The 14,765-nt window shown below is 37.9% G+C and overlaps 2 protein-coding genes across 2 annotated transcripts; one reads left to right on the forward strand and one right to left on the reverse strand.

The window, feature by feature from the left end:
* Positions 1-1,177: 1,177 nt before the first annotated feature.
* pbk (PDZ binding kinase) lies at positions 1,178-6,858 on the forward strand. Its single transcript, XM_053337033.1, has 7 exons — positions 1,178-1,199; positions 2,088-2,237; positions 2,600-2,739; positions 3,459-3,628; positions 4,529-4,658; positions 5,836-6,027; positions 6,198-6,858. The coding sequence occupies exons 2-7, from the start codon at positions 2,089-2,091 to the stop codon at positions 6,428-6,430; spliced, it is 1,014 nt and encodes a 337-aa protein (XP_053193008.1). The 5' UTR covers positions 1,178-1,199; position 2,088; the 3' UTR covers positions 6,431-6,858.
* Positions 6,859-7,651: 793 nt separating this feature from the next.
* esco2 (establishment of sister chromatid cohesion N-acetyltransferase 2) lies at positions 7,652-14,368 on the reverse strand. The gene is made up of 13 exons (XM_053336732.1): positions 14,278-14,368; positions 13,861-14,167; positions 13,408-13,744; positions 12,643-12,764; positions 12,375-12,486; positions 12,193-12,280; positions 12,039-12,072; positions 11,600-11,744; positions 10,967-11,098; positions 10,082-10,171; positions 9,763-9,906; positions 8,780-8,964; positions 7,652-8,074 (listed from the first exon to the last, which is right to left on the reverse strand). The coding sequence occupies exons 1-13, from the start codon at positions 14,366-14,368 to the stop codon at positions 7,942-7,944; spliced, it is 1,920 nt and encodes a 639-aa protein (XP_053192707.1). The 3' UTR covers positions 7,652-7,941.
* Positions 14,369-14,765: the final 397 nt, after the last annotated feature.

Consider the following 14,765-nt stretch of genomic DNA (forward strand, 5'->3'; position numbering starts at 1 on the left):
TTTCAGGCAACGTGGATGCAGAGCAACACAGTGTGAGGCAGAACAGCACTAAACTACTGGCAAAAGTAAAACCATTATGAGGATCTGCATTTTGTGTATACTGCAGCAGGTCAGTTTTTGTTGGAAATGTGATAAACAACAACAAGAGTGCACTGTTCCTCCTTTGCACACAAGACCACTAGGATGGTAGTTGAGAAAAAAGTTAAAGGCTGGTGGAAAAAACATAATATTCATTGGTAAAGGCAAAACAAATACTTGACTTTCCTTTAAAAAATACTCAAAATGACTAAATTGATTATCAAATAGTTGCCAGTTAATTTTCTGACAATTGATTAATCGATTAATCATTGGTGATTCTAGTTTAAGCGTTTATGTTTTTTCTATGACTAATTGTTGCATATGTTTAAAGTGATATATAATCACTAATGAAAATGAATTATGTAATTATTACCATAATATCACAAACTCTGTCATTTACACACCTGCACCTGAAACAGCTATTTACATTTTACAGCTGACTGACCTCTGGTGGTGAAAAGCTGTATTACAACTATGACAAAACGTATAAAATGATGAACGTTTTATTGAAAGCAGCTGGAAGTATTGATATATTTCAACATAAACATAAAACCTATGTCTTTAGCCTGGATTTTGATTAAGAATGATTTATAAACATATCTACTTTAATTTTTAACTCACCTTTTAATTATATTTATGTTGTAAAATTGTGTATTTTATTTTTTATAACTTAATTTGTCCTCTTATCTGATTTATTTGCTTTTGTTTTTTAAATAATTTTAGTTAGTTTTATTAATTATTAATTATTGTAGTTTTTGAAATCAATTGTATTATAATACAGTTCCGTATTTCTTTTAATTGTGTGCCTAAATTGTGTGCAAATTGTTTTACTGTTAAACACTTTCTCCAACTGTTCTACTTAATTATTGTCAGTCATCCGTCAAGCAGTGTAAATTACACTAACCTGTATGAAAGGTGCTATAAAATACACTTTTATCTTAACGGTACATACTGTAAAGTTTAGTAAAGCATTACATCACCACTACATTACTCTGCTGAGGCGTCTTTCGCCCTCTAACGAATCGCATTCTGTTTGTCCCTCTGAGGCTCCCGTACCGCCTGCTATAGTATTTTGAATATTGGGCGGTTAGTGGTTTTGTTGTCAGTGAAGGAAAACTCAGGTAATGTTGCATTTATCGACTAAATAATACAGTTATCTTTCTCCAAATACATTAAACACAACCTTAAGATGCATGTCGCCGTAGCTTCAGTAGGCGAGTATCGCTCCTTTGAAAAAGTAATTTACTGTTGTAAAAGCCACGTTAACTTCACATTGGTTTGCGTTAATTTGAGCTGTTATGACGTAAAGGTTGCTTGATATTGTGTCTCCGCTGGTTAGCTGAAAACGTTTGATAAATGATGTTCTATGTTTTAAAGCTAAGTTATGTAATACTTACTGCCGTTGTGAATACTGTCACTAGTCCCAACTAATAAATAATAAAAACAATAAACTACTTTGAGGCACAGGGCGTTTCTTCACAACAGCATTGGCGTTACTTAACACTCTCACACCAGCCTCCATTCAACATTTGACATTTAGTTGTCGTTTTTATTTAGTCAAAGATAAAGGCAACTTTTTACTAGTAAGTCTAACAAGCGATACATCAGGGTTTAATTCGGCTCATAGCACATGTATCTGAAAACCTTTGTTTTTATAAAATGTTAAAAAACCAAGTTAGGTAATAAAGCTGGTTGTGTGGTGTAGTGTAATTAAGTGATGCTCAGTGTAGTTAAATACTACCAGTCACGAGCTTGAATCTTTAACAGCATCTCAATATGTGTTTTTCTCATATTAACTGGTATCATTTGTACATTAGTATCCATACTGCTGCTCCAGTACTTCATTAGAAACTCTGATAGAATGCTGTAAATAATGTAATACCTCTTAGATCTTCCTTTTCTCTTTGCATTTTCTTTTTAACTTATTAGATCAAGTGGAAAACTGCATAAGATATTCCATTGTGCCTGTGTCTATGCGAATGGTAATAAACTCTCTTGAATTTTGACAGAATGGAAGCTCCTGCCGTATTCAAGACCCCTAAAAACGTCCGAGTGAGGAGCCTTGTGAGCAGCGGAGGCACCCCCATCACCATCCCAGCTTCACCCTTCATGAAGAAGCTGGGCTGTGGGACTGGAGTGAATGTTTACCTTATGGACAGGTTGGTATTGTTGGCTAATGGTTAAAAAATAAACCAATCAAACGGATTCACACCTCATTTTGCATTTATCTCCCCGCTTTCCTTCTCTTCTCTCCACCCTCCATACATTCATCACATCAAACTACCAGTTTATTGTGGCAGATTTGTTCATAGGTAAATGCACACTCCAGGCCCATTGAAATATCCTGGAGTCCAAGGTTATTATTATGTCTAACCAGAAGTTATACATTTAGCAATATCAAATGTGGGCATAAAAATAAGTTTCCCCAACCATGACAACCGATCTTCAGTATAAATTGTAAACATTGTTCCCAGTTTTCATGAATAACTGAACAAAGTGTTCCTGATCAATTAAATCGTAGAGTGGGAAAGCTGAATGCGTCACCCTGGGCTGTCAAGAAGATCAACACTAAATGTGCCACCAAGCAGATGGCAGTTTACCAGAAGCGGCTCAGTGAGGAGGCAAAGGTCCTGAAGGGAATCAATCATCCAAACATTGTTGGTAAGACATGTAACAGTAGAGTCACTGTGAAGTAGCATTTTTAGTCATACTAAAAATCAGTCAAACCTTTGATGGTTTTAATCCTCGGTAGGGTTAGGGTTAGTGTGGTGTTTGTTGCTCTTCATGTGACAGTGAACAACACAGCAAATGCCAAACCTGATCCAGGATGGGCTGGCAGCCAGTCTGTTCCAGAAATATGTGCATGTTCAGGCAGAAAAATAGGATATGGTCACAAATTCATCAAAAACCACAGCTATACTTTTCAAAAAACATTTTACACTTCAGAAACAAACTACTGTAAACTCACAGCTTCCAAACTTTTTAAAATTCATTCAAAGACAGAGGTACAAAAATGAGGTTTCCTTTATTTTAAATCAGCAAAGTCTTCCTTTCCTTTTATTGACCACGAGACGCCACAATTAACCATCAACCTCTTTTCCATCTGTTTTATACATTTTGAAAGATGCGGGGGGAAACGAAACATGCATAATTAATTCTCTGGTCAACTGCTAATAATTCATACAGAGTGGATATATGCAACAGCAAATCCTGAAACTGAGAAGACTTTTTAGTTTGCTCTTGTTTAGTTTGTTTGTTACAAGTCTGGAAGTGACAGCTGATTTCACGTTGTTTTAATTTTGCTCTTTAAGATCAATGAACATGTAAATTAGTTTCATACTCCCGTTGTTAATCCTGCGTGTCCTATTTGTAACTTCAAGGGTTCCGTGCCTTCACCACGGCCAAAGATGGCTCCAAGTGTCTGGCCATGGAGTACGGAGGAGAGCAGTCCCTCAACGACCTGATTGAGAAGAGGAAAGAGGACGGCCTCACAGCTTTTCCTGCCGCCAACATTGAAAAAGTGGCGCTGCACGTTGCTCGCGGCCTGCAGGTAAATCATACAAACACACACCAGAACATGTGTTATATCTGGTCTGCTTATAACAAGTGCATCACACTCACAGTTGTCTAGACTACAGAGCTTAATGATCTGTATTGATAACTGATCAACAATTTAAGGTATTTTTCAAGCAAAAATTCCAAATATTACCTAAAATCCAGCTTCTTATTTTTTTTTGTCTGATTTGAAAGTACATTTTTGAGGTTTGGACAGTTTTCTGAGAAGAAGAAAAACAAGCATCTTTAGTGACACTGGACTTTTTGAAATTGTAACAGGCATTTTTCTGAATTCTTTTACATGTTATAGTTCAAACAATCAATCAATAAAAAAAATTGGTAGATTATTCAATCATGAAAATGATTGTTAGTTGCAGCCCTGCTGTGGTCAGTTTCTGTCTTTTAATATTACATTTAATCATCCTCTAGTATCCTAAAGCCATTTTTATAACAGATATGTTACTGTTTAAACTGCCTGCCACCTGTTTGATGTGCAGGTTGTATAGGTTTAACACATTTATCTGTATGCAGTTTTAAGTTAACTTGCCAAAAAAAGCTGTACGTTCAGGCACTGAATCAAATTATATGTAAATGAATCAAACCAAACCTACAAGTTCATATAGTGTAGATTTCCTCAGTTCAGCACAGCATAAGTGAGCTGGTTCATGTTCATAATGTGATTTTAATAAGTGTCCCTGAGAAACCAGAGACAAACACACTCAGAACAGATCAGTGTTTTTCTTTCTCCTAAAGAACATTCGTGTCCTCTCAACTTCAGCCATCTTTTAAAAATAAAGTTTTAGAGATGAGGATCGTTTGATGAAACAAAATAAACACAGAAGGACGTTATTAAGCCCCGATTGACAGGAATGCTTTTGTTTGTTTCTCTCTGCAGTATCTTCACAATGAGAAGAAGCTGCTGCACGGCGACATGAAGTCATGTAACGTGGTGATTAAAGGAGACTTTGACACGGTCAAGATCTGCGATGTGGGTGTGTCTCTGCAGCTGGATGAGAATATGAGAGGTAGAGATCACTGTCAATCATTGCATGTATGAGAAAATCAACCAAGTCACTTTTATACAAAAATATGTAAAAGCCTCCCACATTGCTCAGTGTTCTAGACTCTAGGAAAAAGTCTTAAAAACATTTAATTCAGTTCAGAAAAGAGGTTTTTATTATTTATTTATTTATTTCCTGCCGAAGACATATTTTTGTCACTACAGTAGCTAAGAGCTTGTCCACTTATAATGGACAAGTGTCAATTGTAACAGAAACTTATTATAATTAATAGTTTTTATTTAATGCATCAATCAAGCTTAGCCACTTATCTAGGTCCAGCTCATGTTAATTGATGAGTTATATTACTATGAATTATTGGTACTGTATGTCAGTAAATATAAATGCATAGGTATTATTGTCCCAACTTGTTTCCCATCATTCTTTGTCCAGTGTGACCATGAAAAAGGTAATTTAGTCTTTAAGTCTTTAGTCTTGTGGCACTTACTTTTCCAGCTTTTAGGTTAAATTTTATTCCTTTGACAACCAGTTTATGGATAATATGTGTGTACTGTAGCACAGCCGCACTGCCTCAATTTCAGTTTCACAAAACCAGCTGGTGTGTTATTTATCAAAAAAGTCATATCCACCATATCAGTTATGTCCCATTTTTTTTAAAACATTTCGTATCAGCACACAGCGTGTGTGTGTGTGTGTGTGTGTGTGTGTGTGTGTGTGTGTGTGTGTGTGTGTGTGTGTGTGTGTGTGTGTGTGTGTGTGTGTGTGTGTGTGTGTGTGTGTGTGTGTGTGTGTGTGTGTGTGTGTGTGTGTGTGTGTGTGTGTGTACAAGTGGGATTAATAATGGATGAAAACACAAGAACTGGCAGGAACTTCAGGGCAGAAACTGTTTACAACAGTTGATTTACTGTGTTTCTGTGTTGAGAAAGGATCATAGAGTGTTCAGCCTCTCATGCTCTGACTACAGTTGGACATGCATGCTGTCATCCAGTGAGGGGAACTCATTTTATTTCAACTTATTTTGGCTTCAATCTAAATTAATTGCAAACAACTGTGTATTAGTTGCAGTTGTAAAAAGGCTCAGATTACAAGCTTTGCTGTTTAAAATAACATCATTTTGGGCAATGTCACCATAGAAACAGACAGATTGAATATTTGTTTTATATTGAAACTCTTCTCCCCTCAGTGTCCGACCCCGAGGCAGAGTATATAGGCACCGAGCCGTGGAAGCCAAAGGAGGCTCTGGAAGAGGAAGAAGGAGAGATCACAGACAAGGCTGACATCTTTGCCTTTGGCCTGACTCTGTGGGAGATGATGACTCTGGCCATGCCTCATCTGGAGATGCTGGAGCACAATGATGATGATGATGAGGATGAAGGTGAGATGTCCTGAACTCTTAACATTTTCTTGTAATGCTGTTTATGGAATTAAGGAATATTGTACTCTTGCTAAGACACATGGAGTGTAAGTGTTAATTAAGCTTAACGTTTAAGTGTGACCAGCATTAGTTACTCGGTGTATTAAAATCTTGTTTTTTTGGCATTTCAGAGGACTCGATGGAGGAGAGCTTTGATGAAGACGCGTACTACGAGAAGCTGGGCACCAGGCCCGCACTGGACGCTGAGGCTCTGGGCGGCTCCTACCAGAGGATGGTGGAGCTCTTTTATCTCTGCACTGAGGAAGACCCTAAGAAGAGACCCTCAGCCTCCCAGATCGTCCAGGCTTTAGAGAGCAACGCCCAGCTGGAGAAAATGCCCAGTGAGGTGATTGTTATCGACTGATTCACACAACTAATTCATCATTTTGATCTCAGATCTGTGGGTCATGAATTGTGTTTCTGTCCTTATTTAAAGGCAGAAACATACATTTGAATATTGAGAGGAATCAGTTTTAACCATCACTGGTGTAATTTGACTTTCAAGCTCAGTCTTCTGTACTGTATATCTTTATCTGTTTATACATTCAACAGCACATCACTGTCATTTATATGTATGTAGTCTGTATTCTTCTTTTTTCACTGTCCTTACCAGTTGCTATTTCTGTATGTGTGTCTGTATTTCTGCACTTCTGTAAACTTTTATACTTGTCTATCAGACTCTTGTGTTCTCTTCATTACACTAAAAACACCAGCCACTTGTGTTTGTTTAAACCTTTTTAAATGTTCTGCATATTTTATTCTACTGATTTATCAGCGGCTGTGGTATAGCTAAGCTACTTAACTGGAACTTTTAAACAGGACTTCAATGCTGTTTTTTTTATTGAAATCTGAGCAGTTACTTGTGAAGCTTTTAGTACATCATTAAATAAAATCTCCACTCAAGGTACACTTACTTGATTGTTGACCATATCTGTATAATCTTCAGATGAGGTTTGCTCATAGTCAAAAAGTTGCATATTTTTATTAAATTGACAGTGTTGAAGTAGGTTAGAGGACGTTGAGTTGAGAGTCATGTTTCTGAGGTCAAATGAACTGTCAAGTTTAAATATATAAGTATGTTATTCCTATATCTACAAAGTGAAGAACACATCCATGAAAATGATACATTCTTACAATAAGAACATGTTTAGTGCTGCAACTATTTTGATAATCAGTTAATTGTTTCATTTTTCAGTGTTCTAGGTTCTAAAACTGTTGCTACTTGACATTGAAGTCCACTGAATACATTTTGTACCATTGGTCGGGCAAAATAAGACATGTGCATACAGTTGTTGTAATTTAGTCAAGCAGGACGTCGAGGTTCATAAAACAAAGGCAATATGTTTATTAAATCTATTTACAGAGTAGAATGTACCCAAACAGTGATGACATCCACCTTTTAAACAGGTCAGCATCTATCAACATATTTTCCTTCTAGTGTCCAGAAAAACTGGAGAAAAACATTTTATTAAAAAGGTTTCCATCTGAACAACAAGATTCAAAAGACAATAATCCAACAAATACTCTGATTCAAGATTAATCAGAGCAACTTCTGAAGGGGTTTTCAAAACTGGGAAAGATTCATTCACCTCAGATTCAAACTCCTTATTAAAAATCATATAAACATCTGAGTATAAATAAAAGGTGTCGTGAACATTTAATAAAAAAAAAACAAACAAACCTCTAGATCTACTTAATGGAAATGTACGGTTTTACAACTGAAGCTTATTTGCCAGAACAAACCCAGACTAGTCAGCAGGAAAACTTCAACAGGTGCAGCTCAGCATATCAAACAACAACAATGCGCCACAGCCTCATAATCTGCTAATGTGTAATACTTTAAACATGCCAGTTCAATCACAACTCTTCCACACTTCATGCAATGAAGTTATAGACCAGGAAGGTCGGTGTGTTGCAGTACTTGGTTGCAAACTGTTTGCCGTCAGGTGTTGGGTCAGAGAAGGCGATTTCCTCCTTAGTCAGGTGACTGCCGTACATGAAGGAGCTCCTAAAAAACACAAGGAACATTTAGTGGGAGGAAAAAACTAAACTTTCTATATAATATCTTATACTATCATATATTATTATCGTATTAGTCTCATCCACAAAAGACAATCCCATTTTACTTTAACAAGCAAGCAACAAAGGCACCATTTCTGGTTTATTTGAACTGTTTTAAAAATGAAAAAACACTGATTCAAAAGAGAAAAAGCTTCAAGTTGAATGGCTGAATTTAAAAAAAAATTAAAAATCCAACTCCAAAAGAAAAAGCAGTAAACAGATACTTTGACCTACAGTAGGGTTTTCTGTGTAGTGAGGGATTATTAACATTGTTCATACTTTAAGTTTAACCTCCATTAAAAAAAACATTTGATTGGATTTTTCTGACTTATTTTAGCAACACTGCTCCAAGATCTCAGTAATTATTAATATGATTGATGACCAGAGATACAAATATAAAAACCCATGTTGTAATTCAATATAACTTTCCTGTAACTGAAGCCACATTTGACATGTAGTAATCAAAAGGAAATGGTAGAGGGAATGTGAGAAAGTAAGCTGCACCTCAATCCAACTATAAAGTTTAGAAGTGACCATAAATCCACGTTAACATTAAAAAAAGTGGATGATGATGTCACTTTGTTAATATTTCAGTTTTGGTTGAGTAAAACCTTTATGACAAAACACTGCAGTAAAAGAGCTTGCGTTGTACCTGACAGTGTCCAGCATGCGTGTTGCGATGCCCTGCCGTCTGGCCAGGCTGAACACCCAGATCCTGCTGATCCCACACAGAGCCTGTTCTGGGACAGTGGAGCAGCACCAGGCTCTGTGTCGCTCCATGAAGTCGTCCTTAGTCATGTCCTTGTGACGATCCGGCTGCTCCAACACTCTGTAACCCTGACACACACAGAAAGAGAAACATCCATCAATATACTGAACAAGCATTTACAGCCAGAGCTACACACCTTGAGATTATTAGTACAGATGGGGATGTGTAAAACTATTTAAAATGTTGTGAGTGTTTTTCAGTTTATATTAGTATGTTATCAATAACACACATCAACTTTATAAACCTGGATTTATTTGAAACAGTTTCAACCAGTAAAAGCAACAGCCAGGATAAACATTTTCTAACCTCTGACTAGAGCAACATTTGATTAAAATTACAATATAGCCTACTTCAATTATCAAAATCATCATTTTTTTGTTAAACACTTTAAATTAAATATTGTGATGCAGCAGAGATATCTTTGTTTGGTACAGATCCCCTCAAAAATAAATAAATCTTACCATAATAATTGTAATGTTTCTCAATAAAAATATTATTGTATACATGAACATTCCCTCTAATTGAAATGTCAGTAAAAACAATTGTAATTAGATATTTTTTTCAAAATTGTACAGCCTTATTTCTTACAGGACTTTTTCAATGAATGTATTTGACAAAAAAAAAAAGAAGCAGTTAAATTTTTGGGCACCACTTTCTGGAACCAATGATGCAACTCGTGAAATGTGAATGAAATGAAATGAAAAAGTGGTTTACAATCAGCATCCTTTTTTCCCCTCTAATCTTTGCTTCTTTATGAGTTGCTGAATCATTTCTCTTCAGGATGCTAAAACTTATTCAAATAAAAACCTCAAAAACATGATTGTTGGTTTAACCAGTAGATATGTAACACGAGTTATAAGCTCTACCTGTCGTATGGGCTCAGCGACGAGGCAGCCCACCACCATGCGCTCTGTGTTGATGAACAGGTAGGTCTTAGACTGTGTGGGTCTGCTCAGAGTCAACTGCTGGAAACCCAACTCATTATCTGCTACACGCCGCACGTCCTCAGCCTGCAAACACACACACAATAAAGAAAAGGTGTGAAAACCAACCAAGTGGTCAGTGCTGTCAAACATCTAATATGTTTCTAGATACTTCATATTTAGTGTTTTTTCTGATGACACATAACAACATCACACACTAAGAGGAATACTCTGGAGTGCATTTGCTGCTCAGACACCACACCTTTTTGACGGCGTATTTGGGATCATCTGGCATGACCAGGAGGATTTTTCCATCCCAGAACTCAGCCACCACCCGCTCCTTCTTCCAGCCCTGGAAACACAACAGAGAGAAACTGCTGCTGCACTTATAAGCCAATAACGCCCCATACACATACACACACCCACACACTCATCCACCTTCGTGTGAAACTAACTCAGGCCAGCAGCGTTGGCAGAAGACCTCTGGGAAAGTGCTGTATTTCAAATGAAAACAAGTCACTTCACTCAGAGGGCAAAAGGTAAAAACTATGGGAACACAGTTGTTTCTCTCTAAGTGATTTGTAGAATAAGATTAAAGAATAAATTACCTCAACCAGTTTTTCATGAGATCATAAAACACCTAATTTCCATAAAAACAGGACATTTAAGTGTCAACGTCTGACTGAAGGAAACAAAAATGCACTTTAGATCAGCTAACAGTTGCTACCATGATATTCAATCACTAAAATAGCTGTGATAGTAGTTCAGCGTTTCCACTACATTTAAGATTTGATGGATTTTACAGAATCATTCAACATGTTTTTTTCTTAAATCTAATGAGTGATATTCACAATTGATTATTAATGTCAAGAATTATACAGTTATATACAAGTGATTTAGGTCATTTTCGAACATTTTGAACTAAAATATTACAATTTGCCCCTATAAATTGTGGGTATATACTTTTGCAGTTATAAACACCTGAACACCAAAGAAACCTACACTGAATTTGACTATTTTAACTTCAGTAACATGCCTAAATCAATTAAAACACAGTTTGAAGTCACAATAAGAAGTGATTGTATCCTTATCCAATCCAAAGCTGTATTGTCTCCTGAGAGGTGGAAGGAAAGGGAGGAAGTTTTACCACAAATTTGATGGAGTCAAGGAAGCGCTGGTGGAACTGTGTGTGTTGGAAATTGTCTTCTGGGTTGTCTGCGCTGTACACCATCCCACATGAGCTGCAGTTGGTGGCACCAAACTGCTTCTGACCTGCGTCCTGACAGAGGAAAGGACAGTCAGCACAGGAGATGATGAATGAAAGCGGAGCTGCATCGATCAGTATAATTCATCCATCGACAGAACATACATTTCCAGCAGTTTTGATGGTTTAAAAATCATTTGCCATTTTTAAAGTAATAAAACCTTTTTAAAATTTGATGATTCACTGTGTCAAACATGATAGTAAAGTGGATGTATTTGGGTTGTGGACATCAAGATATCGTGGCCTCTTAGAAATTATAACATGCATTTTTACTGCTGTGTTTTCTAACATTTTACAGACATTGTCAAACTAAATGAAAATTGATAATAAAAGTAATCAGTTGCAGCCCTTCAGGAAATTCAGAGCATGTTTAACTCGTCTATTCAATCAGCCTCATTGCAACATTTTTGAGTGAAGTTACTAAATGTTGCAAAGAAAAAAAAGTTTACCGCCACTTAGAAAAATGTATCTAAATCTACATCTCCACCCACAAAACCCGAAACATAAGTGTCATACGATAATGAGCTGGTCGTCATCCTGTTTCTCTTTCCTCCTGCGGAGAGTTCGCTCCTTCGCAGAAGATGACTGAGGTGGCAGTGTGGCCATAGTGCTAGCGGGGGTGCTGCAGGACACCGGAGACCGTATAGCTGCGTTCTTTGACCTGCATCACAATAACAGCAAAGTGTTGATAGAAAATACAGGATGAAATATCATTCAAGTGAGACTACAGGTTGTTAAAAATGCAAAAAAAAAAGTCTGTTCACCATCCATATATTAACTCAGTGATTCTTTATATTATGACTGCCATAAACAAATAAGTCTAGTAATCTTCACACCGGTGGGATCATTAATAGTTGTTTTCCTGGTTTTTTGTCTTTATGAAAGAATGAACATGTTGGAAGAAATGTTTCTATCACCCAAATCTAAAAGCTTTAAATCCAACACACTGTCTTACCTTTTGGAGGCAGAACCAAAGATAGGATACACTGCTGCAGATTCTGTAGAAGAAGAAGAAAACATGTTAAAACAAGGATTTTGTGGAGTAACAGGGAAGATTTGGTGTGTTCATGTTCATTCACTGTACTGAGGCTGTTGTCTGCTATGTTTACCTTTGGGAGAGGTGGAGGCAGCACTGACAGGACTTATATCACTGAGGTTAAAGACAGGCACAGAGCCTCCATCAGCCAGATCATCATCCTGGAAAAATAAGAAGCCACAATTCATGAAGTGAAAACCTAATATCTCAACATGTAGGCTCATTTAAAAAGTGTAGAGTACACTCCTGCTGTACCTGACTGCGGATGGATGAGACTATGGATGCGGGACTTGCTGTTGGGGTCCTCGTCAGCACAATCTTCAGATTTTTAGTAATCCCATATTTCTCTGACAAGACTTCAGGAGAGCTGAGAAAAGAAGGTGAAGATCAATGATCACCAGGAAGAATGGATTTCCCCCCTGAACCAGTTTTACGTTGGTTATGTTAAATGTTGGAATCATTCCTTTTCAATATGAGAGGAAAACTCATGTATAGCTTAATGTTTACAGGCAAGCAGCAGTACCTCAGTGATGGTGGAGTTTCTGGCAGGTCATTAAAACAATCCAACCAGTCTGTTGGATCAAACTTGACTCTCTGTTTGGGGGTCTGTTGGTTCTCTTCTGTCTGGACTGGCTGAGCAGCAGCCTGCAGATATAACAACCAGGATACGTTACCATCACAACCATATACTAAGAGAATCATCTATAGTTTCCACTTTAACTTGTGCTCATGTATTACTCAGATCAGCCTTCAAGATGAGTCAGCTATGGCACATTGAAAGTTGACGGTTGACACAATAATGTACTGAAGCTTTCAATTCAACAACAACACAGAACCTTCAAAATAGTTTTAGATTCATTTTCTGTCAATCATCTGATCATTTCAGCTCTAATCAACAGAACTGAGATAACAGAACAGAGACTGGGATATACAAGTCACATCTTCATTATAACAAACACTAACAGCAGCTCACAATCTGTTAAACACAGGATATGAATGTTGTGCATGTACTGTATGTGTATGCTCCCTCATGCAACATGTTTAATTCACTGACTTAAGTATTACAACATGTTCTAAAGACAGTTCAGAGATCAGAGACTGCTACAGTAAGACACAACCTAACAGGTCAAAGACTGACAGAAACATAGGTAGAAAGTATATTCATTAGCTGACATTTATGTCTGTACTTCTCAACAGTATGTAACCTTTTATGGCATGGACACATCAGACATGTTGGTGGCAGCTGAGGTTCATGTTAGTATATTATACACATCGACTCTCCTAATACCTTTTCAGGATGTTTCTGTGGTGGGTTCATCACCTCAGTGGTCTGTTTCTGCTGCTGCTGCTGCTGCTGCTGCGTTGGTTTCTCAGTCTTGGTCTGTGGCAGCACAGCTTTGTTCTTCCCCTGTGCTGCAGTCGGCCTGCTCGAGGACTTGGGTGCAGACTTTTTGTACATGGAGGTGGGCTTCTTCCCCGTACCGAAGAAAGCAGCTCCAACAAAGATCTTGGGCTTGGGCTTCATGCTGCTGAAAGAGATGGTGATGGCCTTTTTGGGCTCTGTGGGCTTGCTGGTAGTATTGTTGGGAACAGCTGCTGGAGTTGGTGCTGGTTTAGTAGTGGTGCTGTTGGAACAGAAAAACAAGTTCAAATAATAGTAAAAAATCTGATCAACTGCCAAAGTAGTCAAGTGAGGGAAAAAAATGTTACTTTGGACCCTGAGTTTAAAGTTTAAACACACCTGCTGTTAAGTTTGGACAGCTTTATCGCCTCTGTAGATGTATTGTAGCCTTTAAAGCCCATCTTCCCTGCATGACTAGATCCTGCAGCAGTTTTTCTGGGCTTGGTGCCTCCTTTCACGTTCTTCTTCTTCTTCTTCTCTGTCTTCTTTGCCTGGGAAGGAGGCAAGGGGAGAGGAGGAGGAAGAGGAGGAGGAGAAGGCAGAGAATCCTTTATGGCCTTCCTTTCTAGTGGAGTGAGATAGATGGGCTTCTTCTGGCCATAGAAGGATCTTGGAACCAATTTACGGGGTGATTTGGCTGGAGAGCCTAGAATATGGATAAATAGAAAGAGAGGATATGTGAGAGAAGGTTAAAAAAAAAGATCAAATGTCTTGTTTGGTCTCCCACCTCAAATATATTCAGTGTACTGTCCCTACCTGGTAGTCTACGTGGGGATTTCTTTGGTGAGGGACACGTCTCTTTGTCCATACGCCCAGCTGGTTTCTTCCTGGGTGATCTCCTCTTCATTGGGGACGCCTCCACCCTCACCCCTTTCTGAGTAGGGTGACTGGTAGTAGAGCAAAATAAGACGAGTGAGACGTGAGTGACACAGATTCTGCCGATAAGCTAATTATGCTTCAGCTTATTAGTACAGTTCCATATTAAACACATACTTCAGTGCTAGAGGGAAAAAGCTGCATGACTCTCACCTGTCAGAGTCTGAAGACGGGAGCTTCCTCTTCCTTGTTGTGGTAGTCGGCATCATTTTGACAAACCTCACCTGCACACAGAGTAATGATAACAGCTCTTCATTGGTCATGTGAAACAATCAGGTAAACTTCACATGGACTCAGATATCATCCATCACATCTGTTGTTATTTCAGCTTCGTATTTTCATCATGTTCAAACTATACTGTCTGTTTA

This window comes from Scomber japonicus, chromosome 17, assembly GCF_027409825.1.
Source record: "Scomber japonicus isolate fScoJap1 chromosome 17, fScoJap1.pri, whole genome shotgun sequence".
Taxonomy (NCBI): Eukaryota; Metazoa; Chordata; class Actinopteri; order Scombriformes; family Scombridae; genus Scomber; species Scomber japonicus.